Raw genomic sequence first — 23,935 nt, 5'->3', positions numbered from 1 at the left:
TGTCTGTAGTAACCTCTCTCTCTCACTGCAGTGTTATTATGTGTCTTATTAACTCTGCCAGGTTCCAGGAGATGTGCTATAAGGCATACCTGGCAATCCGACAGCATGCCAACCTCTTCATCAACCTCTTCTCCCTGCTACTGGGCTGTGGCATGCCAGAGCTACAGTCCTTTGATGACATTGCCTACCTGCGCAAGACGCTGGCACTGGAGAAGAGCCAACAGGAGGCGCTAGAGTACTTCACCAAGCAAATGAATGATGCCCACCATGGAGGCTGGAGTACTAAGATGGACTGGATTTTCCACACCATCCGGCACATGCCCAATGACCACTGACCAGAGACTGGCACACTGATGGGCACACTTCCCAATGACCACTGACAGAGACTGGTACACTGCCCAATGACCACTGACAGAGATTGGCACACTGATAGGCACACTTCCCAATGCCCACTGACAGAGACTGGCACACTGATAGGCACACTTCCCAATGCCCACTGACAGAGACTGGCACACTTCCCAATGACCACTGACAGAGACTGGTACACTGCCCAATGACCACTGACAGAGATTGGCACACTGATAGGCACACTTCCCAATGCCCACTGACAGAGACTGGCACACTGATAGGCACACTTCCCAATGCCCACTGACAGAGACTGGCACACTGCCCAATGCCCACTGACAGAGACTGGCACACTGCCCAATGACCACTGACAGAGATGGGCACACTGCCCAGTGCCTACTGATAGAGACTGGCACACTGCCCAATGCCCACTGACAGAGACTGGCACACTGCCCAATGACCACTGACAGAGATGGGCACACTGCCCAGTGCCTACTGATAGAGACTGGCACACTGCCCAATGCCCACTGACAGAGACTGGCACACTGATGGGCACGCTGCCCAGTGCTCTGACAGACATGAGCACGCTGCCCAGTGCTCTGACAGACATGAGCACACTGCCCAGTGCCCACTGACAGAGACTGGCACACTGCCCAGTGCCCACTGACAGAGACGGGTACACTGACTCAACAAACATGAGACAATCAGACCTACAAGCAAATAAGTGTCTTTCGGGACCTGGCCCTCCGACTGAGCGACTGGCACACCTACACCCCCGAGAGACGCAGGCTTCACACAGCCGGGCACTGGACTGGACCCGACCAGACTGGACTCTTGCTGCACTCAGATGGGCCCGTAGTGCTGCTGTGGCCGTGGAGCAGAGCACTACGACATTGACTGCGCTGGGCAGGGAAGCTAGATGTATTCACACACTGCACTACGCAATTGTATTTACTGCACTACAGTGCTATTCTAGAGTCGCACTGCACACGTGAACTGCACTAAGTAACAATCCCTAATCATCATCATCATCATCTTGCTATGGTAGGCCTCTCTGCTGCTGTATTCGGGTCTGTCACTGCTCTATCACCTCGACACCCGTGAGCTCCTTCATGGGGTCTGAAGAGTCTCTCTCGTCTCCGATACAGCATGTGCAATAAGACTGATCATTCCTCTCCTTCTTCGTGTTCGTGGGAATTGTGATGATGATGATGATGATGATGATGATGATGTTAATGACATTACCCTCCCAAGTGGGAAGTTGTAGTCTTCCGATCTTCGGCACGTGAGACCCAGAAACATTTTCTTTTTTAATCCTGTTTGTTGTGTTGGACGTGTTGGGCTCCCCTCCTCCCGGTCCGGTTCTTACAGGAGCCTGCGTGAGTCTGGAAGGCGGGATAACATCACCCCCCATCCCCCTTTCCCATGGGGAGAAGGATCGCTGTGCGCTTGTCCGTTCTCCCCACCGGAGGGGTGTGCGTGCCCTGCGGGAAACAGGCTGGAAGGGATTGCGATAGCTTGACCTCTGCAGGTCCCCCCACAGTAAAGAGAAGATCACTTTCTTGGCCATATACAATGTCTCGTATTAGGAATTTGTCTTTTCGCATACCCCAGCTTGCTCTCCATGAGACACACAGACAGGGAGAGAAGCTTGGGGTCAAAGCGCAGGGTCAGCCATTTCTATAGCGCCCCTGGAGCAGTTGGGGTTAAGGGCCTTGCTCAGGGGCCCAACGGAGTAGGATTCCTCTGCCGGCCTCGGGATACGAACCAGCAACCTTCCAGCCACAGGCGCAGATCCTGAGCCACAGAGCCACCGCACTGCCCCAAGGTCACATGACCTCTGCCGGGTCCCCCACGGCGAAGGTCGCGTGACCTCTGCTGCAGCCGGGTCCCCCACAGTGAAGGTCGCGTGACCTCTGCTGCAGCCCATCCCACCGCAGGCCTTTCAGATGTCTCCCTTGCACTACAGGTTCACCACTGCGCGGCTCCTCGTTTTGCACAAACGGATTCCGAAGCAATACTGCTCGTTAAGGTTGTGACCGACGAGCCGGAGAGACTTTTCGCCCTCCCCTCTCGCTTGACCGTGCTGTTGTTGTCGTGCGTGTTTTTCTAAGCAATCGGTGTACTGGTTTTGATAAAGAGTTTGTATACTGGTCCAACTATTGTCCCCTGTATTGAATCAATATCGATGGGACTGACTTCTTCACTGTAATGGTCTCCCGTTTTTTTTACTTGTTTTGATATGTATTTAATAAAAGTGTTTCAGTGATGTGAAATGAGTCTGTTCCTGGTGTCTGCTTTCACTAGTGTTTGTCTGAAAGGAAACTAGCTGACGCACAAAGCCTAGAGCCAAGCCAGGCCTGCTGGAGGAAAACAGGCCCCACCCCTCCTCCTGCTGGTTGCTGCCGAGTCCTCGGTTTGCTCATCAAGCCCCTCCCTCTTAGTGCGAAGAGGTCTTGGACCCCCCCAGTTAGAGATTCAATGTCATGAAAACCAGCAGCTGTGCCCAATTCAGATGACTGACCTCTGGGGGGCGGGGGGCGGGGCTGGAGTCTTCAGATCTTTCCTCCTGCTTGAGAGGTCAATTAAACAATTTATCCCATTAACTTCTAAAATGGACACATACAGGCTTTGTTGGAAGATCACACAAGACTTCACTTCATTCAGGGTGCAGCTTGACTCTCCTGGGAGTCTAGTTAATGTGCTACAAGCATGTAGTTCAGCTGGGTAGCTGCATAAGAAGGCTTGACAGCCGAAACGTTGTTTTCTCTCCTCTTTTCAGCCTTGAATAAACATGTTACTTGTTCCCCTACAATCATGCAGCTGACTAATTAATTGGACCAGCTGTGTAAGAGCTGGAGTGGAATAAATCCCAAACGACACCAGGCCATGCAGGACTGAGCCGTTTGACACGTCTGCATGGAGCACATGAAGAGAGGCCACTGTCTGCAGGGGTCTTGCTGAGCCGAGCCAATCACCGGCTCTTCCCCGCCCTTTCGCTGCTGGAGGTGTAAAAGACCTGTGGGACCCTTCCTGGGCTGGAGCTGCGCCCCCTTTCCTAAAGGTGCTGAGCTCTTGCACAACCAGCAAACCACTAAGGAGTCCTTTTTGAATTGATGTCAGTTCTGCAACTGAACACGTCCTCTTTTCAAGAGTGGGAGGCAATCAGAGGGGCCTTATGAACCTGACTCAGGGGCTCAATTCAGCAACCGAGGGTCCTGCAGAAAAGCACGAGGACACTGGGGTCACCAGAGGGTTCAGAGCCCTTTGAACACTGGGGAGCGCTGAACCAGTCTGCACTTCCGCTGTGTGAAGAATCTCTCCCTGCAGGGTAAGAACCAAACTGCACAGCTTGTCAAATCTCACAGGTGAGGGTGCAAGACAGGATGTGAAGCAACAATGCTCTGCTTGCTGGCAACAGGCTCGTGTTGGAAAGCTTTATTAGAGATCCGATTGGAAGTAAGTACAGTAGTAACACACTGCGCACACTGTCCCCTCCTATCAAACCAAAGTCTCTCAATCCCCCAGAAACACCCTGTTCCGCCTACTGTTTGACCATCTACCTCAGGCCCAGGAAAGACAAATACAGCTGTGGTGTTGGTGCTGCCTCCTTTTATGTGCATGGTGTTGTGTCCTACTTGAATCACACCTAGGGCAAGGATCTCAAGCGCAGTTTATGGAGGTCCTGGTGTCTTGCGACTTTTATTCTAACCTGCTTAGTCAGTTAAACAACTGAACATCATTGTTTCTAAATAAGATGTGTGAAGGGTATTTTTTTCCCCTAAAGTCTTTAGCACTTGATTAGACGAGATATTCATTTCATTAAAGGTACAGTGACCTGTAAGTCACCCATCTTAGAAGTTCTACAATTAGGCAGCTACTCAAATAGTTAGGCCAGCTCTCACTACCAAACGCCCCAGGAATGAGTCTGACACCCCTGATCTAGAGCTTCCAGTCTACAACCTTTGATCATGAGGCGCCTTTAGACTTTTGGAGCCGATTTATCTTGTCACTGAGAATGGGTGGGGAAACAAGGCAGGACCTCCCTGAGCTGCTGATTACCCTCCCTCCCGCTCCGGCTATCATGTCAGGTCTCCTGTCGGCCGACTGCTTCCAGCGCGAGAGAGCGCTGGACACGCCCCCCCGTGTGACCAGAAGCTCTTTCTCCATCCCTGCACCCGTGATCACGACTACTGTGACAGGCTCTGCAGCACAGAGCCGTTATTTGTGGTATCAGGATAGATATATTTTCCTCAGCTCAGATTTAAGCAATTCCTCCAACGGCCACAAGGGGGCGAGGGTGTGAGGCAAGACACCCTTACAGGAGTTGGCAGAGGTGGCAGAAGGAACGACTGGCCCACCTGCTTAAGGGCTCAAGCGGTTCTGCGAGTCCTAAGACTCTCGGGCTGGAAAAAGAGTGCCTCCGGGCTGGAGAGAGACTCACCTACCAGATCGTCGACGCTGTTAACACGCGTGCACACCGAAGCAATGAAAGTCAACATTCCAGAGTCATCACCAGAAGTGATCTGCTTTCTCAGCACCAAGTTCGTTCCCAGGGTTAAGTCTGGGAGCCTGGAAAACCGGCTCTTGTGGAATATCCTGTTTTCCTACAGACCGGCTCTGTGGGAGAATCCAACTCTCCCTCTTACAGCTCATGTGTGAGATGGATTAGCGGGCAAACCCCAGGGGTTCTGACATCGCTGGTCCCAGTCTGGGTTCTAGCACCAGCCCACTGGGACCGGCGTCCCCCGAGGGGGGTGCACAGAACTGGCCAGAAGCCTCCAGGGATGGGTGGGCTCGATTCGGGTGCTGTGCAACAGCGCCGCCCCGGTGGCGAGTTGGGGGAGGGAGCCTGCGATGGGGCAGCAGTGTCGGCGAGAGGTGTGCTGCCTCGCTGTGCTGCGGGGCACCACGCTCTGCGCACGTCAGGCGTGCGGTTTCTCACTCTGAAACTGAGGAGGTCTCAGGGAGGTGACAGGATTCCCACAGACGCCTTCGAATTGGTAGCAAACAAAAGAGGATTGTCACAAATCTGGGCCGAGCCTGGTACTGAAAGAGCCAACCTTTTTTTTTTTAAATCACAAACAGATATAATAAATTATGGGAATCACTGTTCCCGATAATACAGTGTTGCTTTCCAGACTGTTTCCTGGAAACTCTTCAAGGTGTTACTGGATCCCAATAACACTGGCAAGGCAGCGCCTAGTTGAGGTCACAGAGCAGAGCGAGGTCGTGCAAGGGCGTGTGAACTTTGACCTGCACCGCTGGTCTCCACGCTGCCCTCTGAGGAATCAGCCAGTGCCCCGCCCCCCACTGCTCTATGACATCACCGCAGATTGGTAGCAGATGCTGCTTTCTGATTGGACGACAGTATAACTGTCATAATTATGGGAGGCACTGCTCCCGATAATTACTGCTTACATTGGTAACGAGCTCATTATTACTTGGCAATAAAAAAAAGAATCAATAGCAATCGCTGATAAATTAACACTAATTAAAGACACACCCAAACAAGACAGGTGCTGCTGCCACTGCCAGACAACAGAAAAACAACTACATTAAAGGGAGCTTCATACACCCCACTAACACACAGATGGGAGGGCGCCTGTCAGTCGGTCAGATCGTCAATGAGACAGTGTCAGGCTGTCAGTCAGTCAGTCCGTCAATGAGACAGTCAGTGAGTCAGTGTCAGCCTGTCAGTGTGTCAGTCAGTCAGACTGTCAATGAAACAGTCAGTGTCAGCCTGTCAGTGTGTCAGTCAGTCAGATTGTCAATGAGACAGTCCGTGTGTCAGCGTCAGTGAGTCAGTGCATCAGTCAGTATCAGTGTCCGTGTATCAGCATCAGTGCATCAGTCAGTATCAGTGAGTCAGCATCAGTGTGTCAGTCAGTATCAGTGTCCGTGTGTCAGCGTCAGTGAGTCAGTGCGTCAGTCAGTGTCAGTGACAGTCAGTATCAGTGTCTCTGTGTCAGCGTCAGTGAGTCAGTGCGTCAGTCAGTATCAGTGTTTGTGTGTCAGCGTCAGTGCGTCAGTGTCAATGTCCATGTGTCAGCGTCAGTCAGTATCAGTGTCCATGTGTCAGCGTCAGTACGTCACTCAGTGTCAATGTCCGTGAGTCAGCATCAGTGTGTCAGTCAGTATCAGTGTCCGTGTGTCAGCGTCAGTGAGTCAGTGCGTCAGTCAGTGTCAGTGTGTCAGCGACAGTCAGTATCAGTGTCTCTGTGTCAGCGTCAGTGAGTCAGTGCGTCAGTCAGTATCAGTGTTTTTGTGTCAGCGTCAGTGCGTCAGTGTCAATGTCCATGTGTCAGCGTCAGTCAGTATCAGTGTCCATGTGTCAGCGTCAGTACATCACTCAGTGTCAATGTCCGTGAGTCAGCATCAGTGTGTCAGTCAGTATCAGTGTCCGTGTGTCAGCGTCAGTGAGTCAGTGCGTCAGTCAGTGTCAGTGTGTCAGCGACAGTCAGTATCAGTGTCTCTGTGTCAGCGTCAGTGAGTCAGTGCGTCAGTCAGTATCAGTGTTTGTGTGTCAGCGTCAGTGCGTCAGTGTCAATGTCCATGTGTCAGCGTCAGTACGTCAGTCAGTGTCCGTGTCCGTGTGTCAGCATCAGTGAGTCAGTGCGTCAGTCAGCGTCAATGTCCGTGTGTCAGCGTCAATGCATCAGTCAGTATCACTGTCCGTGTGTCAGCATCAGTGCATCACTCAGTGTCAATGTCCATGTGTCAGCGTCATTGCGTCAGTCAGTATCAATGTAAGTGTGTCAGCGTCAGTGCGTCAGTCAGTGTCAATGTCCGTGTGTTAGCGTCAGTGCGTCAGTCAGTGTCAGTGAGTCAGCGTCAGTGAGTCAGTGTCAATGTCTGTGTATCAGTGTCAGTGTCACCAGCTCTAAAAGAGGTTGTCAATATTCCAGACGTCTCCACTCAGAGCGTTTGCTGCCCCCTGCAGAGTCCAGGTGAGCAGTGCCAGCTGTTTGCGGAACCGCGCCTCGTCAAACTTCTCCGGGTTCGAGCGCAGCAAAGCCAGGTGCTCTGTGAGCGCGCTCAGTGTGTGATCGCCGCGGCCGTGCAGCACGTGGCGGAAGGGAGTCTCCACGGCGGAAACATACTGAGACAGGAAGTAGTACTCCACCTGCACAGACACACAATACACCGCCAGTGAGTCAGACAGACAGATAGACAGGAAGTACAGACAGGTAAACAGGAAGTAGTACTCCACCTGCGCAGACACACAACACACCGCCATTGAGTCAGACAGACAGATAGACAGGAAGTACAGACAGGTAAACAGGAAGTAGTACTCCACCTGCGCAGACACACAACACACCGCCATTGCGTCAGACAGACAGGTAGACAGGAAGTACAGACAGGTAAACAGGAAGTAGTACTCCACCTGCACAGACACACAATACACCGCCAGTGAGTCAGACTGACAGATAGACAGGAAGTACAGACAGGTAAACAGGAAGTAGTACTCCACCTGCGCAGACACACAACACACCGCCATTGAGTCAGACAGACAGGTAGACAGGAAGTACAGACAGGTAAACAGGAAGTAGTACTCCACCTGCACAGACACACAATACACCGCCAGTGAGTCAGACTGACAGATAGACAGGAAGTACAGACAGGTAAACAGGAAGTAGTACTTCACACACAACACACCACTGAGCAGCTAGAACAACAGCGACACAGACAGGGCAATGAGTACAGACCCTCATGATCCGCATGTTGTACAGGCGTGTTATCTTGTCATCCTGGACATCGCTGTTCAGAATGGTTTCTCTCAGCTTCTCAGCTGCACGGTTATAATCCCCACGCGCTGTGAACACCCAGTGAGGAGAGAGGCCCCGCTCCTACAGAGAAAGACAGGTTTATACATACTGCACCAAGAGAGAGACAGGTCTATACACACTGCACAGAGAAAGAGAGACAGGTTAATACACACAGCACTAAGAGAGAGATAGGGTAATACACATAGCACTGAGGGAGAGACACAGGTTAATACACACTACACAAAGAAAGAGAGACAGGTTAATAGACACAGCACTAAGAGAGAGAGATAGGTTAATACACACTGCATTGAGAGAGAGACAGGTTAATACACACTGCACTGAGGGAGAGAGACAGGGTAATACACACCACACTGAGAGAGTGGGTAACTGACACACAGGACAGGGCACAGTATATATAGAGTACACATGAGTGTTAATGTACACTATGGCACCCACAGGTCAACACAAAGAGTGCTTCTAGCTCCTGCCCAGCCAGCCCAGACCCTCCCAGACAGAGACCAGAGACCCCTGCTCCCCCGTCAGGCCGGCCCATACCTGCAGCTCGGCCGAGTACTTGCTGAGCTGGGCGCTGAACTGCAGCGTGGTCTCGCTGTAGCAGGGGAAGTCCAGCGGCACGATGTGGTCATGCGCCAGGCGCAGCGCCATCTGGCCCACCAGCTCGGCCACAGCCAGCGCCACCTCGGGCAGCCGGCCCTGCAGGAACTCCTGCAGCCGGTCCGCCGTGTCCAGCGGTGTGTTGGTGAAGGGGTAGGGCCGCGCCTCCTGCGGTGAGGAGAGAGTGTGTCAGGGTGTCACTGTGCAGTGCAGAGGGGTGTCACGGTGTCACTGTGCAGTGCAGAGGGGTGTCACGGTGTCACTGTGCAGTGCAGAGGGGTGTCAGGGTGTCACTGTGCAGTGCAGAGGGGTGTCAGGGTGTCACTGTGCAGTGCAGAGGGGTGTCACGGTGTCACTGTGCAGTGCAGAGGGGTGTCAGGGTGTCACTGTGCAGTGCAGAGGGGTGTCAGGGTGTCACTGTGCAGTGCAGAGGGGTGTCACGGTGTCACTGTGCAGTGCAGAGGGGTGTCACGGTGTCACTGTGCAGTGCAGAGGGGTGTCAGGGTGTCACTGTGCAGTGCAGAGGGGTGTCAGGGTGTCACTGTGCAGTGCAGAGGGGTGTCACGGTGTCACTGTGCAGTGCAGAGGGGTGTCACGGTGTCACTGTGCAGTGCAGAGGGGTGTCAGGGTGTCACTGTGCAGTGCAGAGGGGTGTCACGGTGTCACTGTGCAGTGCAGAGGGGTGTCACTATGCAGTGTAGAGGGGTGTCAGGGTATGCACAAGCATCTAGATTCGTCTGTATGTCAGTGTTTATCCATATGCACCATATTCAGAAGTGCACAGTACATTATAGTATATATACACAGCAGTGGACAGAGTGGTGTACAGGAATGCATTAAACAGGACTGTATATAACAGTGTATACATAGCAATGGACAGTCCAATACTGTATATAGGAGTGCATATATATACTGTAGCAGTGGACAGTACTGTATACAGGAGTGTACATACTGTACACCAGAAAACTGCAGCGTATATAGAAAGTTATGTACAGGTAGTTGTACCTCAGTGAACTGTAGCTCCATGGCCGGTACTCCTGCAAAGGCTGTAAAGCTGTAGGCCCCACTGTTCAGAAACAGCGGCTTCACTCTGAGACAGAGACACAATTAATCCACCTCTTTCTGCTGTTATTACATGCTTGTGAACCCCGTTATTGACAGTATAGCACTGCGTCAGGAACAAGTCAAGGTTTATTCCACGCTAAGAAGAGAAGAAAAGAAACACAACGTTTCAGTGAGGGAACACATCCGAAGAAGGCTCCACAGCCGAAACGTTGTGTTTCCTTTCTTCTCTTTTCAGCACAGGAATAAACCTGTACTTGTTCCTTTGCAGCCTACGCCTGCTGACGCAGCCCCCTACTCGAACCAACACTGCGTCACGTGTTTCTACACATTATCCCACACAGCTCCCGTACATCAGTATAGCACCATCACGGCAAGCTACCCCAGGGTGGGGACACTCACAATGGACTCCCCCAGGAGCTGCCCTGGCTCTGGGTGTAGCTGTTGATCGTCTGGCCGGCGTGCTTGGGGTGCTCCACCTGAGGAGGACAGTGAAGGAAGCAGATGACAGATGAAGATGTAGGAGAGAGAGGCAGTAGGGAAAGGGGGAGAGGAAGGAAGAGGGAGGGAGGAGGTGGGATTTGAGGGGGGAAGGGAGAGCAGGAGAGGGAGACGGAGAGAGAGAGGGACTGTTATCTTGCTCCAAACCCACCAAAATGAGAGAGACTTGCTTCCTCCTCACTTGTGAGTCAACAAGCTGCCCCGGGCTCCACCCTGCTGATGATCCTACCAGCACAGCAGGCGGGACAGTGGAGGCATACCCTGCACCGCCACCTCAAGCCAACAGGAGGCGCTCCTGAGCTTCACAGGTAGTAAGGATGATTAAATCAAAATCCACATTAGCTCCTTAAGCCCATCTTTGACCAGCCCACTGTTACTGTGATTCCACAATCAGAGGCGGCATGGCCAGGGCTGTCTTGCTCCTCAGCAGCGCCCTCCTGTGGCTGTTTGTGGCATGGCATGTGGTGTGCTGCTCCCTAAGAGATTTCCAGTGGCCCCCTTCCCAGATTCCCGACCTCTTGCCCAAGAACAGTGAGGGTCAATGTGATGGCCTGCAGCCCCTCTAAGCTAGTTTGTGACGTCTTGCAACACTGCTTCTTCTGGAATTAATTTTTGACCTGGGCTACTTAAAAATAAATTGTAATGTTCTTTTTCCTGTGAAGATGTTACAGTTTCCAGTTCTTTACACTAACCTGGTTCATGGCTACTTCAACAAGTTTGGCCAGCAGGGGGCTGGAGTAGACTGACAGCTTGTCATCCCCTGGAAGACAAAGGAGCCAAGCACTGTGAGCATCAGAGGATAAGAGCACTGAGGGAGGGGCTGCGGGCAGAGGAGGGGATGTGAACAGGCTGTGATGACAGAGGGAGGAGCTGGAGGCGGGGCTGGGGGTGTGAACAGTCTGTGAGGACAGAGGGAGGAGCTGGAGGCGTGGCTGGGGGAGTGAACAGCCTGTGAGGACAGAGGGAGGGGCTGGAGGCGGGGCTGGGGGAGTGAACAGCCTATGATGGCAGAGGGGGGGGCTGGAGGCGGGGCTGGGGGAGTGAACAGCCTATGATGGCAGAGGGAGGGGCTGGGGGTGTGAAAAGCCTGTGATGACAGAGGGAGGAGCTGGAGGCGGGGCTGGGGGAGTGAACAGCCTGTGAGGACAGAGGGAGGAGCTGGGGCGGGGCTGGGGGTGTGAACAGCCTGTGGTGACAGAGGGAGTGGCTGGAGGCGGGGCTGGGGGAGTGAACAGCCTGTGATGACAGGAGGAGGAGCTGGAGCTGGGGCTGGGGGATGTACAGCCTGTGATGACAGGAGGAGGAGCTGGAGCTGGGGCTGGGGGAGTGAACAGCCTGTGAGGACAGAGGGAGGGGCTAGTGGTGGACAGAAATGGAGGAAGAGGAAGAGGAAGACGGATAAAAGGAGGGAGGGCAGAAACAGAGAAAAGGAAAGGAAAGGAGATTCTTCTTACCCAGAACTGCACGGTCCAGACTGAAATAGGCGATTGCCTTCAGGTGCAACATGGAGAGGTAACCCTGACAAAAAAAGGGGGCAATGGTCACAACACCTGTGCCACTGTGACACAGACATATTGATACTAATTTCTAGGGCAGGACTCGCCAACACAATGCAGTGGTATATATGGTCAACCAGACATGATATTCTGATGTGTTCCAGGGGAACTTCGCCGAGGGCCCACCCAGTACTGTGTCTAAGACTTAATGGAGCATATACAGTACACAGCTACACACCTAAAAAAAAAGCAGCCTTTAAACCGCAGTTCCTACCTCCAGCCACTCGGTGGCGCCAACACTGCCAAAGTCACCTGCATCCCAGCTGACGAACAGCAGACTCCTCCTAGGCTGGAACCCTGAGGGAGACCAGCCAAGGAGAGATGGAAAGAGAGGGAAAAACATAAGAAAAGGGACAGCCTGAGTCACTGGCCAGTTGTGACCCCAGTTCCCCAAGAGGAGGTGCACCAGAGGAGCCACAGCAAGGAGGAGCCTCACAACAGCTCTCATCTGTGAGGGGTGCTGTCCTGCAAGGCACTGTGGGGCTGCCTGTCCTCTCTCTGAGCAGCACAAGAGTTGCTGAGACGAACTGAGATACAGTACCTACCGCATGTGAACTGGACTTGGAAATGAAAATGTCGAAAATAAACAATAAAATCAGCAAGAAAGGTTGTGAGAGAGATTGTGAGTGCAGTGTGCTGTGCTGGCAAGCGGAGGGCGATGGTAGGTGAGCTCTCCCAGTGACAGGTGCAGGAGACTGACCGTTCTGGACCATGGCGCTGAATGTACGGGCCAGCTCCATCAGGATGGCAGTGCCAACAGCCGACTTGGCTGCCCCTGGATCCCAAGAGTCTCGCTGGGCACCAATAATGATGTACTGATCTGGAGAAAAAGAGAGAGAGAGAGAGAGGGGCATTGATACACACAAGCTGGACAGCATGGTACATTACTTCACAACACACAACAGTCAGTGAGGCTGCCGGTCAGTGTATCAGTATCAGTCAGGGTGTCAGTCTCTGTATCAGTCACTCAGTCAGGGTGTGCTCAATCTGTCAGGCTGTCCGTCAGTGTATCAGTATCAGTCAGGGTGTCAGTCTGTGAATCAGTCACTCAGTATGTATTCAATCTGTCAGGCTGTCAGTCAGTGTATCAGTATCAGTCAGGGTGTCAGTCTCTGGATCAGTCACTCAGTCAGGGTGTGCTCAATCTGTCAGGCTGTCAGTCAGTGTGTCAGAATCAGTCAGGGTGTCAGTCTGTGAATCGGTCACTCAGTATGTATTCAATCTGTAAGGCTGTCAGTCACTGTGTCAGAATCAGTCAAATTGTCACTGTCAGTTTGTCTGTGAATCAGTCAGTCAGGGTGTAGTCAGTCTGTGTAGCAGGGTGTCAATATGTAACTCACCTGGCTCACTGTATCCCTCTATGGAGCTAAAGATGTTGTTGAGCAGTATCGCACTCATGCTGTTGTAGACACCCAGCCTGATCTGGCGGCCATCGCCTGAGTTGAGCCCTGGTCCCAAAGCGTAACGGACATAGGGCAGGCGTCCCTGCCACCCTCGTGGAGACACAGGTCCAGAGAGCTGACTGATATTTTAAAATTAGACCAAAAGATAGAGACATTAATACAGACACACTGGACACTACAGTACATTAACACTGCACTGAGAGAGAGACGAGTTAATACAGACACACTGGACACTACAGTACATTAACACTGCACTGAGAGAGAGGGGTTAATACAGACACACTGGACACTACAGTACATTAACACTGCACTGAGAGAGAAGGGTTAATACAGACACACTGGACACTACCGTACATTAACACTGCACTGAGACAGAGGGGTTAATACAGACACACTGGTCACTACAGTCCATTAACACTGCACTGAGAGAGAGAGGGGTTAATACAGACACACTGGACACTACAGTACATTAACACTGCACTGAGAGAGAGACGAGTTAATACAGACACACTGGTCACTACAGTCCATTAACACTGCACTGAGAGAGAGAGGGGTTAATACAGACACACTGGACACTACAGTACATTAACACTGCACTGAGACAGAGGGTTGGGGGCAGGTCTACCTCAGCAGCTTGGATGCCACGTTGGCACTGATGGGCAGGGCAGGTATTGAGGGCAGGCCCGAGGACTTGGTGGGTGGGAACTGGGTGTGGTTAAAGGAGGGGAAGCCAGGGGTGAAGGGGTCACCCGTGCCCATGTGCACCTGTGATTGTTTAGGAATAAGAAGCAGAGGTCACAGTTCATCTGCAAGCATGAATTCTATTTAACAATATATGGTAAATTGTGTTAATGGAAACCAATGCCCAATTTACCATCTCTGAATACCGAAAGAAAGTATTGCACTGTCCTGTACTGCAGTGTATTATTTTATACTGTCCTCTAACAGAGAGTGTGATATTGTACCACCTCTAATGAGTATAGGCATGCTGTTCCTGTTCACCATTGCACTCACATGCTCTGAGATTGCCACACTGCTGTCCAGGCCTAGTCTACGGGGGTCCTGGGGTACATCTGCGGGGTCAGGGTAAATCAAGACCCCCACAGCTCCAGCCTGCTGGGCGTTGGCCACCTTCTCTGCGAAACTGAGCTGCCCAACCCGCACGATCACCACATTGCCTTCTGCTGGTACTCCCAGGGACTGCACCAGCTCAAAATCCTCCCTGCGGCCGTAGTTCACATAGACCAGCCCCCCCTACAGAGAGGGAGGGGGAGACATGAGAAGGGAAGGAAAATGAGAGAAGGGTGGATAGGTTTAATACAGACACACTGGACACTACAGTCCATTAACACTGCACTGAGAGAGAGGGGTTAATACAGACACACTGGACACTACAGTCCATTAACACTGCACTGAGAGAGAGAGAGGGGTTAATACAGACACACTGGACACTACAGTCCATTAACACTGCACTGAGAGAGAGAGGTTAATACAGACACATGGGACACTACAGTCCATTAACACTGCACTGAGAGAGAGAGAGGGGTTAATAAAGACACACTGGACACTACAGTCCATTAACACTGCACTGAGAGAGAGGGGTTAATACAGACACTGGACACTACAGTACATCAACACTGCACTGAGAGAGAGAGGGGTTATATCATTACCTTGACAGTGCCAGTGCCGCTGTAGGCACAGTAGGAGTCCAGTGGTCTCTCCAGTTGGATCTGTTCAATCACATTGCCATTTCTGTCCACGACTGAGAGGGTGTTTGGCTGTGTCCTGGACAGTCAGACAGACACAGTGAGAGACAGACAGGTTATAGTGGTTCCAGACACAGACAGACTGCTGCACAGAGCCTGACAGGAGAGTGAGGACTGTGCACACCCCCTGTCAGATCACTCACCCTGGGACTCTGCACAGAGCCTGACAGGAGAGTGAGGACTGTGCACACCCTCCTCTGACACCCCCTGTCAGATCACTTCACCCTGGGACTCTGCACAGAAACTGACAGGAGAGTGAGGACTCTGCACACCCTCCTCTGACACCCCCTGTCAGATCGCTCACCCTGGGACTCTGCACAGAGCCTGACAGGAGAGTGAGGACTGTGCACACCCTCCTCTGACACCCCCTGTCAGATCACTCACCCTGGGACTCTGCACAGAGCCTGACAGGAGAGTGAGGACTGTGCACACCCTCCTCTGACACCCCCTGTCAGATCACTCACCCTGGGACTGGGCAGTGTGAGTGTGTGCCTGCACTGGGCCGTATTACCTGGACGGGAACTGCAGGTTGGCGAAATGGGAGTCGGTCCAGGTGTGATCCATCTTCAGCTGCCTGAAGAACTCCAGCACCTCCGTCGCCAGGCTGTTCCCCTCCGAGGACCCCGGAGGATGAGGCATCCTGCTGAAGTGCCTGAGTGAAGAAACAGAACCAGGAGAATACTGTGTCGCAGCAATGTTGGGGTATCAGCGTGCCTGTGTGTCACAGTGCCTCCATGTCTGTGGGGTACACAGCAGGTCACTAGTGTATCAGCACATCGGTGTGCAAGCGAGTCGGTGCATCAGATTGCGAGTGTCAATGAGTCAGCTCATCAGTGTGGTCAGTGAGTCCATACTGTATCAACACATCAGTGTGTCACTGAGTCACTGTGACACAGTATCTGATCACTAGCGTGTTTGTGAGTCAGTGTGAAACGCTATGCGTATCCGTGAGTCAGTGTGAAATTGTATCTGCACCCTAGTGTGTCAGTGAGTCAGTGTGAAATGGTATCTGTACACTAGTGTGTCAGTGTGTCAACGTGACTCGGGATCTGTACACACATCAGCCTCTCTCACCCCACAGTGCTGCCTATGGTCTCCTCCTTCAGGTATTTCCTCAGCATCTCTCTCAGCTCCCCCAGGTACAGGACCCCATCCTCAGATGAAGAGTCCAGGACAGCGGAGTCATCCACCGGCACCAGCTCCCCCTCAGACTCCTCGCAGGAGTAGCACGACCCACGGAATGTGACATAGCCCAATAGGAATGCTGCAACAACAGAAAACCCGCCCTCAGCACAGGACTCGGACTCTGATTGGTGGCCGGTACACTAATGCAGAACATTATTCAGCATCATACTGTATTGACCCATATTTCTGGATTGTATTACCCTTTAGTCCCAAACAGGGGAGGATGCCATGCTTGGCAGGTTATTGACAAAGTCAACAACACAATGGATTGAAAATAAGGACCAGCAGGAAACAGAGATCCAAGGATGCAAGAGGACTTTAAGAACTGAACCACTGATGGGGAACGGGAGGCACTTTACACTAAGGGTGGTGGGTGTCTGGAAGAACAGGCCCAGCTCCAGCTGTGTTATTGAAACTGACACCCAGAGAGCTGTGAAGAAACAGCTGGAGAGGATCCCAGGATCAATGTGCTTCACAGACAGGCTGAGCAGGGTGCCTCTCCTTTGTGACCATTCTACTGTAACCAGAATGATACTGATGGATTATATACTGGACTGGACTGGGCTGGACCGGTGTTGTACTGCATTGCTCTATTACTACATATGAACAATCTACAGTGAACACTAGCACTGTAAACCTGTGCTAAATATGGGTAGTATGTAGGACAGCAGTATCCCTCCATTAAATCTGAGCAGTGTGTACAGCAGTATACCTGTAGTGAATATCAGCAGTGTAATCAGAGCGAGGTAAAAGCCGGCTCGTCTCCGGTCTCTGGGCTTCCGTAGCACCAGCGCGGTGATGTCACTGGTAAGCCCCGGCTCCAAGTCCTCCTCAGCCTCCGATTCGACGAGCTTCATCTCCACCCGGCAGTCTCCGCCTTCCTCTCCGTCCCCTTCCTCCAGGCCCCGCCCACACCGCCTCTGCCGGTATATAGAGCAAGAGGTCTGGGGGGCGGGGTTAGAATGCTGGGGAGAGGGCGGGATTAACACATTAACAAAGGCCACCACTGTGCTTCCATACTGCAGTCTGAGAGCAACGGAGATGGATAAATGCACTCATATCCAGACAAGCAGAGAGCGCGAGGTAGGGGAAGGTGAAGGAGAGGCTGAGGAAAGGAGTGACAGAGAGGGGGGGCAGGAGCTCTTACCCCACTCAGCAGGGATCGAACGGTGTCCATGTGATCATGCGGGACTCCTCCGTAGCAGCCTGTCAGCACACAACACATGGGCAATCAGGCCTCTGTGGCTGGCCACGCCATGCCACGCCGGGCTCGAGAGGGCACGTCCACGCGGACTGGCCACCCAACAGCCAGCTCCCACGCGGGAATCCTCAGGGAGCTGCCCGCACAGCTGGCACCGCTGTCTCCTCACTCTGCCACCAGATCCTGCCATGTCACAGATCCCTCCCTGATCCCTGTCCCCCTGCCCTCTCTTGCCTCTATCTTTCCTTCTCCCTCCGTCCTTCCCTTCCCATGCCTCTTTCTTCTCTGGCGATCAGCTGCTCCCCGTTCCCTCAGCTGGTCTGATCGGCATGCCCACTGAAGAAACACCCACCCCCCACAATAAGAAACCCAGACGAGCTACGTCAGTGACAGCAAGTGACACGTGGACAAACATTCCCCTCTCCCTGCATAAGGATGATAAGTCTGAAGCCAGCGATAAGGAGATCCACCCAGTCTGACACACTAACACATACTGCACCTGCCTAGCTGCAGTCTTAATATACTGTAGTGTCCAGTGTGTCTGTATTAACCCCTCTCTCTCAGTGCAGTGTTAATGTACTGTAGTGTCCAGTGTGTCTGTATTAACCCCTCTCTCTCAGTGCAGTGTTAATGTACTGTAGTGTCCAGTGTGTCTGTATTAACCCCTCTCTCAGTGCAGTGTTAATGGACTGTAGTGTCCAGTGTGTCCTTATTAACCCCTCTCTCTCTCAGTGCAGTGTTAATGGACTGTAGTGTCCAGTGTGTCTGTATTAACCCCTCTCTCTCAGTGCAGTGTTAATGGACTGTAGTGTCCAGTGTGTCTGTATTAACCCCTCTCTCAGTGCAGTGTTAATGGACTGTAGTGTCCAGTGTGTCCTTATTAACCCCTCTCTCTCAGTGCAGTGTTAATGGACTGTAGTGTCCAGTGTGTCCTTATTAACCCCTCTCTCTCAGTGCGGTGTTAAAGGACTGTAGTGTCCAGTGTGTCTGTATTAACCCCTCTCTCAGTGCAGTGTTAATGTACTGTAGTGTCCAGTGTGTCTCTATTAACCCCTCTCTCTCTCAGTGCAGTGTTAATGGACTGTAGTGTCCAGTGTGTCTGTATTAACCCCTCTCTCTCAGTGCAGTGTTAATGGACTGTAGTGTCCAGTGTGTCTGTATTAACCCCTCTCTCTCAGTGCAGTGTTAATGGACTGTAGTGTCCAGTGTGTCCTTATTAACCCCTCTCTCTCAGTGCAGTGTTAATTAGGATCCTGTTCGTTGCCTTTTTTTTTTAAATCCTTCCAGGAATGTACAGGGTTCTGATCCTCTTTGTTAATCACGCAGTAAGCAGGAGCCTGGGGCTGGGAGAGAGGTAATCCGTGAAAGTGAACATACCAACACTCCCAGCCTGGCACCAGGGCTGCAGACCAGGGGGAGGGGGGAGCTCTTGCTTGAGAGCAGTAGTCAGACTCATCACAGCCCAGCGTAGCCCAGATCGGCTTGTTTATCCTACTGTCAGAGTGCCCAAGTGCTTCCTGCATGGGGAGAGTTCCCTGACCCCCTGCTCCAGTAACACTGCACTGCCATTGGCCAGTCCAGAGTGCCAAAACAGAGACAGAGCTGGGGGAGAAGTGTGTGTTTGTTGACTCTGTTAGGAGCTGTGTAACTTTATTAACCACACTTCAAACACCACTACTCTCTCAGTGCACTGCTCTCCTAGGCCCCTCTGTAGTGTCCAGTGTGTCTGTATTAACCCCTCTCTCTCAGTGCAGTGTTAATGTACTGTAGTGTCCAGTGTGTCATGAACCCCTCTCTCTCTCAGTGCAGTGTTAATGTACTGTAGTGTCCAGTGTGTCTGTATTAACCTCTCTCTCTCAGTGCAGTGTTAATGGACTGTAGTGTCCAGTGTGTCTGTATGAACCCCTCTCTCTCTCAGTGCAGTGTTAATGTACTGTAGTGTCCAGTGTGTCTGTATTAACCCCTCTCTCTCAGTGCAGTGTTAATGTACTGTAGTGTACAGTCAGAGAAAGACACTCTGATCATGAACAGCAAACACAAAAGGGATATTTTATATTTATTTTGTTGTTAACACAGTACAGTTGGGTATATTACAAAATTAATCTAAAAAAGCTGCTTTTAACTGCTTTTCCAGAATGACTTACTCTTGCACAAAACTTATCATTTCCATCTCCAAATAAATTATCAAAATTCATGTAAGGAGGGCAGATGATTCAGCATAATGCTAGATCTACAAAACTCATCTTTACAATCTAAAACACTCCCGATTAGGCAACTTCTGAAACAAGTGTTAGAAAACGATAACAGACATTATGTAAAGTTCACAGTGATTTTCTTAACAGCAAAGCTTTTAGAAGAGCAGAGCACTCACCCTCTGTGGTCCCTCTCGGTGACTAGTCTGTCAGTCTGCCAGCCCAGACCTGCCACTGAACTGCCGAGGCTCCGCCCCTCACCAGAGCCCGCCCACTCACCCTCGCAACTCTGGCTTGCCATTGGCCAGAGGGAGGGGCCCTGGCGAACCAGGGTTTCCCTTGTTACGGGTCTGTTGCTGAAGCACAGCAGCACAACTCTTGAGAATCAATTCAGAATCCATGGTTCCCACCTTGCCCACTTGGCTCCTTGTCATGTGTCAAGGATCTCCCCCAAGCTATTCCTGACACAAGCTCCCAGGGAATGTACATCTCGTTCCAGACACCCACAACTCCCTGTGTTAAGAGCGGCTCCCTCTTGACCCTGATACTCCTGGTTTTGATTTCCTATTGTCTACATGGGTCCTTCTTTCACTGCTGATGCCATAACAATGCTCCAGCTTTTCCCAGTGCTGATATGAAGCATTCACCCTGCTGTCTCCTACCTGGGCTGAAGAGATTAAGTTCCTTCAGCCATTCTGCTTCTTTTCATTTAACTGAAAGCTATATTTAACTGGAATCTCCACTGGTTTAAGAAGAGCTTCACGGCTGCAGCTGCTGTACAGGTTCTCCTACACATCGCAGGCTCTGTGGCACCTTCTCGGTGATGTCATCACGAGCTCCGAGGCACCCTCTCTGCATTGTAAGCGGGGCACATCCTGCCAGAGTACGGTCACCCCCAGCTCTCCCACCTGTATCTGTACCAGGAGCACTGCTGCCATTGATGAGCAGTGGCATGACCTGGATTCGAACCTGCGACCAATCAAATTTCCCAGCAGGCGAGGCCACTCTGGAGCCCCCTGACACTGCGAAAGACACTGTCGCCTTCCAGGACAGCACTGGCCTCTCTAAGCGCAGAGGCACACGCTGCCCTGTCGCTCCACAGCGGCCTGTCGGTCAGGAGCCCAACCCACCCGGCAGAACCAGTGGCTCCTCAGCGGTCTGTCAGTCAGCAGCTAGACCAGTAGGACAGAACCAGTCACTCCACAGCGGTCTGCCAGTCAGCAGCTAGACCAGTAGGACAGAACCAGTGGCTCCACAGCAGTCTGTCAGTCAGCAGCTAGACCAGTAGGACAGAACCAGTGGCTCCACAGCGGTCTGTCAGTCAGCAGCTAGACCAGTAGGACAGAACCAGTGGCTCCACAGCGGTCTGTCAGTCAGCAGCTAGACCAGTAGGACAGAACCAGTGGCTCCACAGCGGTCTGTCAGTCAGCAGCTAGACCAGTAGGACAGAACCAGTCACTCCACAGCGGTCTGCCAGTCAGCAGCTAGACCAGTAGGACAGAACCAGTCACTCCACAGCGGTCTGTCAGTCAGCAGCTAGACCAGTAGGACAGAACCAGTCACTCCACAGCGGTCTGTCAGTCAGCAGCTAGACCAGTAGGACAGAACCAGTCACTCCACAGCGGTCTGCCAGTCAGCAGCTAGACCAGTAGGACAGAACCAGTGGCTCCACAGCGGTCTGTCAGTCAGCAGCTAGACCAGTAGGACAGAACCAGTCGCTCCACAGCGGTCTGTCAGTCAGCAGCTAGACCAGTAGGACAGAACCAGTCACTCCACAGCGGTCTGCCAGTCAGCAGCTAGACCAGTAGGACAGAACCAGTGGCTCCACAGCGGTCTGTCAGTCAGCAGCTAGACCAGTAGGACAGAACCAGTCACTCCACAGCGGTCTGCCAGTCAGCAGCTAGACCAGTAGGACAGAACCAGTCACTCCACAGCGGTCTGCCAGTCAGCAGCTAGACCAGTAGGACAGAACCAGTGGCTCCACAGCAGTCTGTCAGTCAGCAGCTAGACCAGTAGGATAGAACCAGTGGCTCCACAGCGGTCTGTCAGTCAGCAGCTAGACCAGTAGGACAGAACCAGTGGCTCCACAGCAGTCTGTCAGTCAGCAGCTAGACCAGTAGGACAGAACCAGTCGCTCCACAGCGGTCTGTCAGTCAGCAGCTAGACCAGTAGGACAGAACCAGTGGCTCCACAGCAGTCTGTCAGTCAGCAGCTAGACCAGTAGGACAGAACCAGTGGCTCCACAGCAGTCTGTCAGTCAGCAGCTAGACCAGTAGGACAGAACCAGTGGCTCCACAGCGGTCTGTCAGTCAGCAGCTAGACCAGTAGGACAGAACCAGTGGCTCCACAGCGGTCTGTCAGTCAGCAGCTAGACCAGTAGGAAAGAACCAGTGGCTCCACAGCGGTCTGTCAGTCAGCAGCTAGACCAGTAGGACAGAACCAGTGGCTCCACAGCGGTCTGTCAGTCAGCAGCTAGACCAGTAGGACAGAACCAGTCACTCCACAGCGGTCTGCCAGTCAGCAGCTAGACCAGTAGGACAGAACCAGTGGCTCCACAGCGGTCTGTCAGTCAGCAGCTAGACCAGTAGGACAGAACCAGTCACTCCACAGCGGTCTGTCAGTCAGCAGCTAGACCAGTAGGACAGAACCAGTGGCTCCACAGCGGTCTGTCAGTCAGCAGCTAGACCAGTAGGACAGAACCAGTCACTCCACAGCTGTCTGCCAGTCAGCAGCTAGACCAGTAGGACAGAACCAGTGGCTCCACAGCAGTCTGTCAGTCAGCAGCTAGACCAGTAGGACAGAACCAGTGGCTCCACAGCGGTCTGTCAGTCAGCAGCTAGACCAGTAGGACAGAACCAGTCACTCCACAGCTGTCTGCCAGTCAGCAGCTAGACCAGTAGGACAGAACCAGTGGCTCCACAGCGGTCTGTCAGTCAGCAGCTAGACCAGTAGGACAGAACCAGTGGCTCCACAGCGGTCTGCCAGTCAGCAGCTAGACCAGTAGGACAGAACCAGTCACTCCACAGCGGTCTGCCAGTCAGCAGCTAGACCAGTAGGACAGAACCAGTGGCTCCACAGCGGTCTGTCAGTCAGCAGCTAGACCAGTAGGACAGAACCAGTCGCTCCACAGCGGTCTGCCAGTCAGCAGCTAGACCAGTAGGACAGAACCAGTGGCTCCACAGCGGTCTGTCAGTCAGCAGCTAGACCAGTAGGACAGAACCAGTGGCTCCACAGCGGTCTGTCAGTCAGCAGCTAGACCAGTAGGAAAGAACCAGTCACTCCACAGCGGTCTGCCAGTCAGCAGCTAGACCAGTAGGACAGAACCAGTGGCTCCTCAGCAGTCTGTCAGTCAGCAGCTAGACCAGTAGGACAGAACCAGTGGCTCCACAGCGGTCTGTCAGTCAGCAGCTAGACCAGTAGGACAGAACCAGTCACTCCACAGCGGTCTGTCAGTCAGCAGCTAGACCAGTAGGACAGAACCAGTCACTCCACAGCGGTCTGCCAGTCAGCAGCTAGACCAGTAGGACAGAACCAGTGGCTCCACAGCGGTCTGTCAGTCAGCAGCTAGACCAGTAGGACAGAACCAGTGGCTCCACAGCGGTCTGTCAGTCAGCAGCTAGACCAGTAGGACAGAACCAGTGGCTCCACAGCGGTCTGTCAGTCAGCAGCTAGACCAGTAGGACAGAACCAGTGGCTCCACAGCGGTCTGTCAGTCAGCAGCTAGACCAGTAGGACAGAACCAGTCACTCCACAGCGGTCTGTCAGTCAGCAGCTAGACCAGTAGGACAGAACCAGTCACTCCACAGCGGTCTGTCAGTCAGCAGCTAGACCAGTAGGACAGAACCAGTGGCTCCACAGCGGTCTGCCAGTCAGCAGCTAGACCAGTAGGACAGAACCAGTGGCTCCACAGCGGTCTGCCAGTCAGCAGCTAGACCAGTAGGACAGAACCAGTGGCTCCACAGCGGTCTGTCAGTCAGCAGCTAGACCAGTAGGACAGAACCAGTCACTCCACAGCGGTCTGTCAGTCAGCAGCTAGACCAGTAGGACAGAACCAGTCGCTCCACAGCGGTCTGCCAGTCAGCAGCTAGACCAGTAGGACAGAACCAGTCACTCCACAGCGGTCTGCCAGTCAGCAGCTAGACCAGTAGGACAGAACCAGTGGCTCCACAGCGGTCTGTCAGTCAGCAGCTAGACCAGTAGGAAAGAACCAGTGGCTCCACAGCGGTCTGTCAGTCAGCAGCTAGACCAGTAGGACAGAACCAGTGGCTCCACAGCGGTCTGTCAGTCAGCAGCTAGACCAGTAGGAAAGAACCAGTCACTCCACAGCGGTCTGCCAGTCA

The 23,935-nt window shown here is 52.7% G+C and overlaps 2 protein-coding genes across 7 annotated transcripts in view; one reads left to right on the top strand and one right to left on the bottom strand.

Moving 5' to 3' along the window:
- The window catches only part of LOC148672537 (phosphatidylinositol 4,5-bisphosphate 3-kinase catalytic subunit alpha isoform-like), a 33,987-nt gene extending 31,366 nt beyond the window's left edge, over positions 1–2,621 (top strand). For 3 of the 4 annotated variants that reach the window (XM_088628361.1, XM_088628360.1, XM_088628362.1), the window contains exon 22: positions 62–2,621. In XM_088628361.1, coding sequence (XP_088484487.1) covers positions 62–335 — 274 coding nt within the window. In that variant the 3' untranslated portion in view covers positions 336–2,621. The remainder of the gene's footprint in view (positions 1–61) is intronic. The other variant, XM_088628363.1, reaches the window with a different exon arrangement.
- Positions 2,622–3,768: 1,147 nt separating this feature from the next.
- Positions 3,769–20,807, bottom strand: tfr2 (transferrin receptor 2). Of its 3 annotated transcripts, XR_015935819.1 has the most exons (19): positions 19,775–20,806; positions 17,350–17,408; positions 16,915–17,167; positions 16,092–16,281; positions 15,529–15,669; positions 14,922–15,036; positions 14,266–14,505; positions 13,877–14,016; positions 13,189–13,370; positions 12,549–12,668; positions 12,063–12,145; positions 11,747–11,810; positions 10,985–11,052; positions 10,194–10,270; positions 9,735–9,819; positions 8,670–8,897; positions 8,055–8,195; positions 6,089–7,471; positions 3,769–6,038 (listed from the first exon to the last, which is right to left on the bottom strand). XR_015935819.1 is itself a non-coding variant. In XM_088628366.1 (18 exons), exons 2-18 carry the CDS (start codon positions 17,377–17,379, stop codon positions 7,229–7,231), a joined length of 2,355 nt encoding a protein of 784 aa, XP_088484492.1. In that variant the 5' UTR covers positions 17,380–17,408; positions 19,775–20,807; the 3' UTR covers positions 3,769–7,228. The 3 variants fall into 3 exon arrangements, 2 of the variants coding, with proteins under 2 accessions (XP_088484492.1, XP_088484490.1); XM_088628366.1 differs by having other exon boundaries at positions 3,769–7,471; positions 16,915–17,122; positions 19,775–20,807; XM_088628364.1 differs by having other exon boundaries at positions 3,769–7,471.
- Positions 20,808–23,935: the final 3,128 nt, after the last annotated feature.

The sequence above is a fragment of the Lepisosteus platostomus genome, chromosome 4, assembly GCF_059453375.1.
Source record: "Lepisosteus platostomus isolate fLepPlt1 chromosome 4, fLepPlt1.hap1, whole genome shotgun sequence".
In the NCBI taxonomy this organism is placed as follows: Eukaryota; Metazoa; Chordata; class Actinopteri; order Semionotiformes; family Lepisosteidae; genus Lepisosteus; species Lepisosteus platostomus.
Note: the sequence above shows the minus strand (reverse complement) of the source record. Positions and strands in the feature narration are given on the sequence as shown.

Coding starts and splice junctions, on each gene's coding strand:
- tfr2 (XM_088628364.1), bottom strand. CDS start 17,379: ATGGACACCGTTCGATCCCTGCTGAGTGGG. Junction 16,282..16,914: donor ACTGCTGATATTCACTACAG/GTATACTGCTGT, acceptor CTGTTGTTGCAG/CATTCCTATTGGGCTATGTC. Junction 14,017..14,265: donor GTGTGGCAATCTCAGAGCAT/GTGAGTGCAATG, acceptor AAACAATCACAG/GTGCACATGGGCACGGGTGA.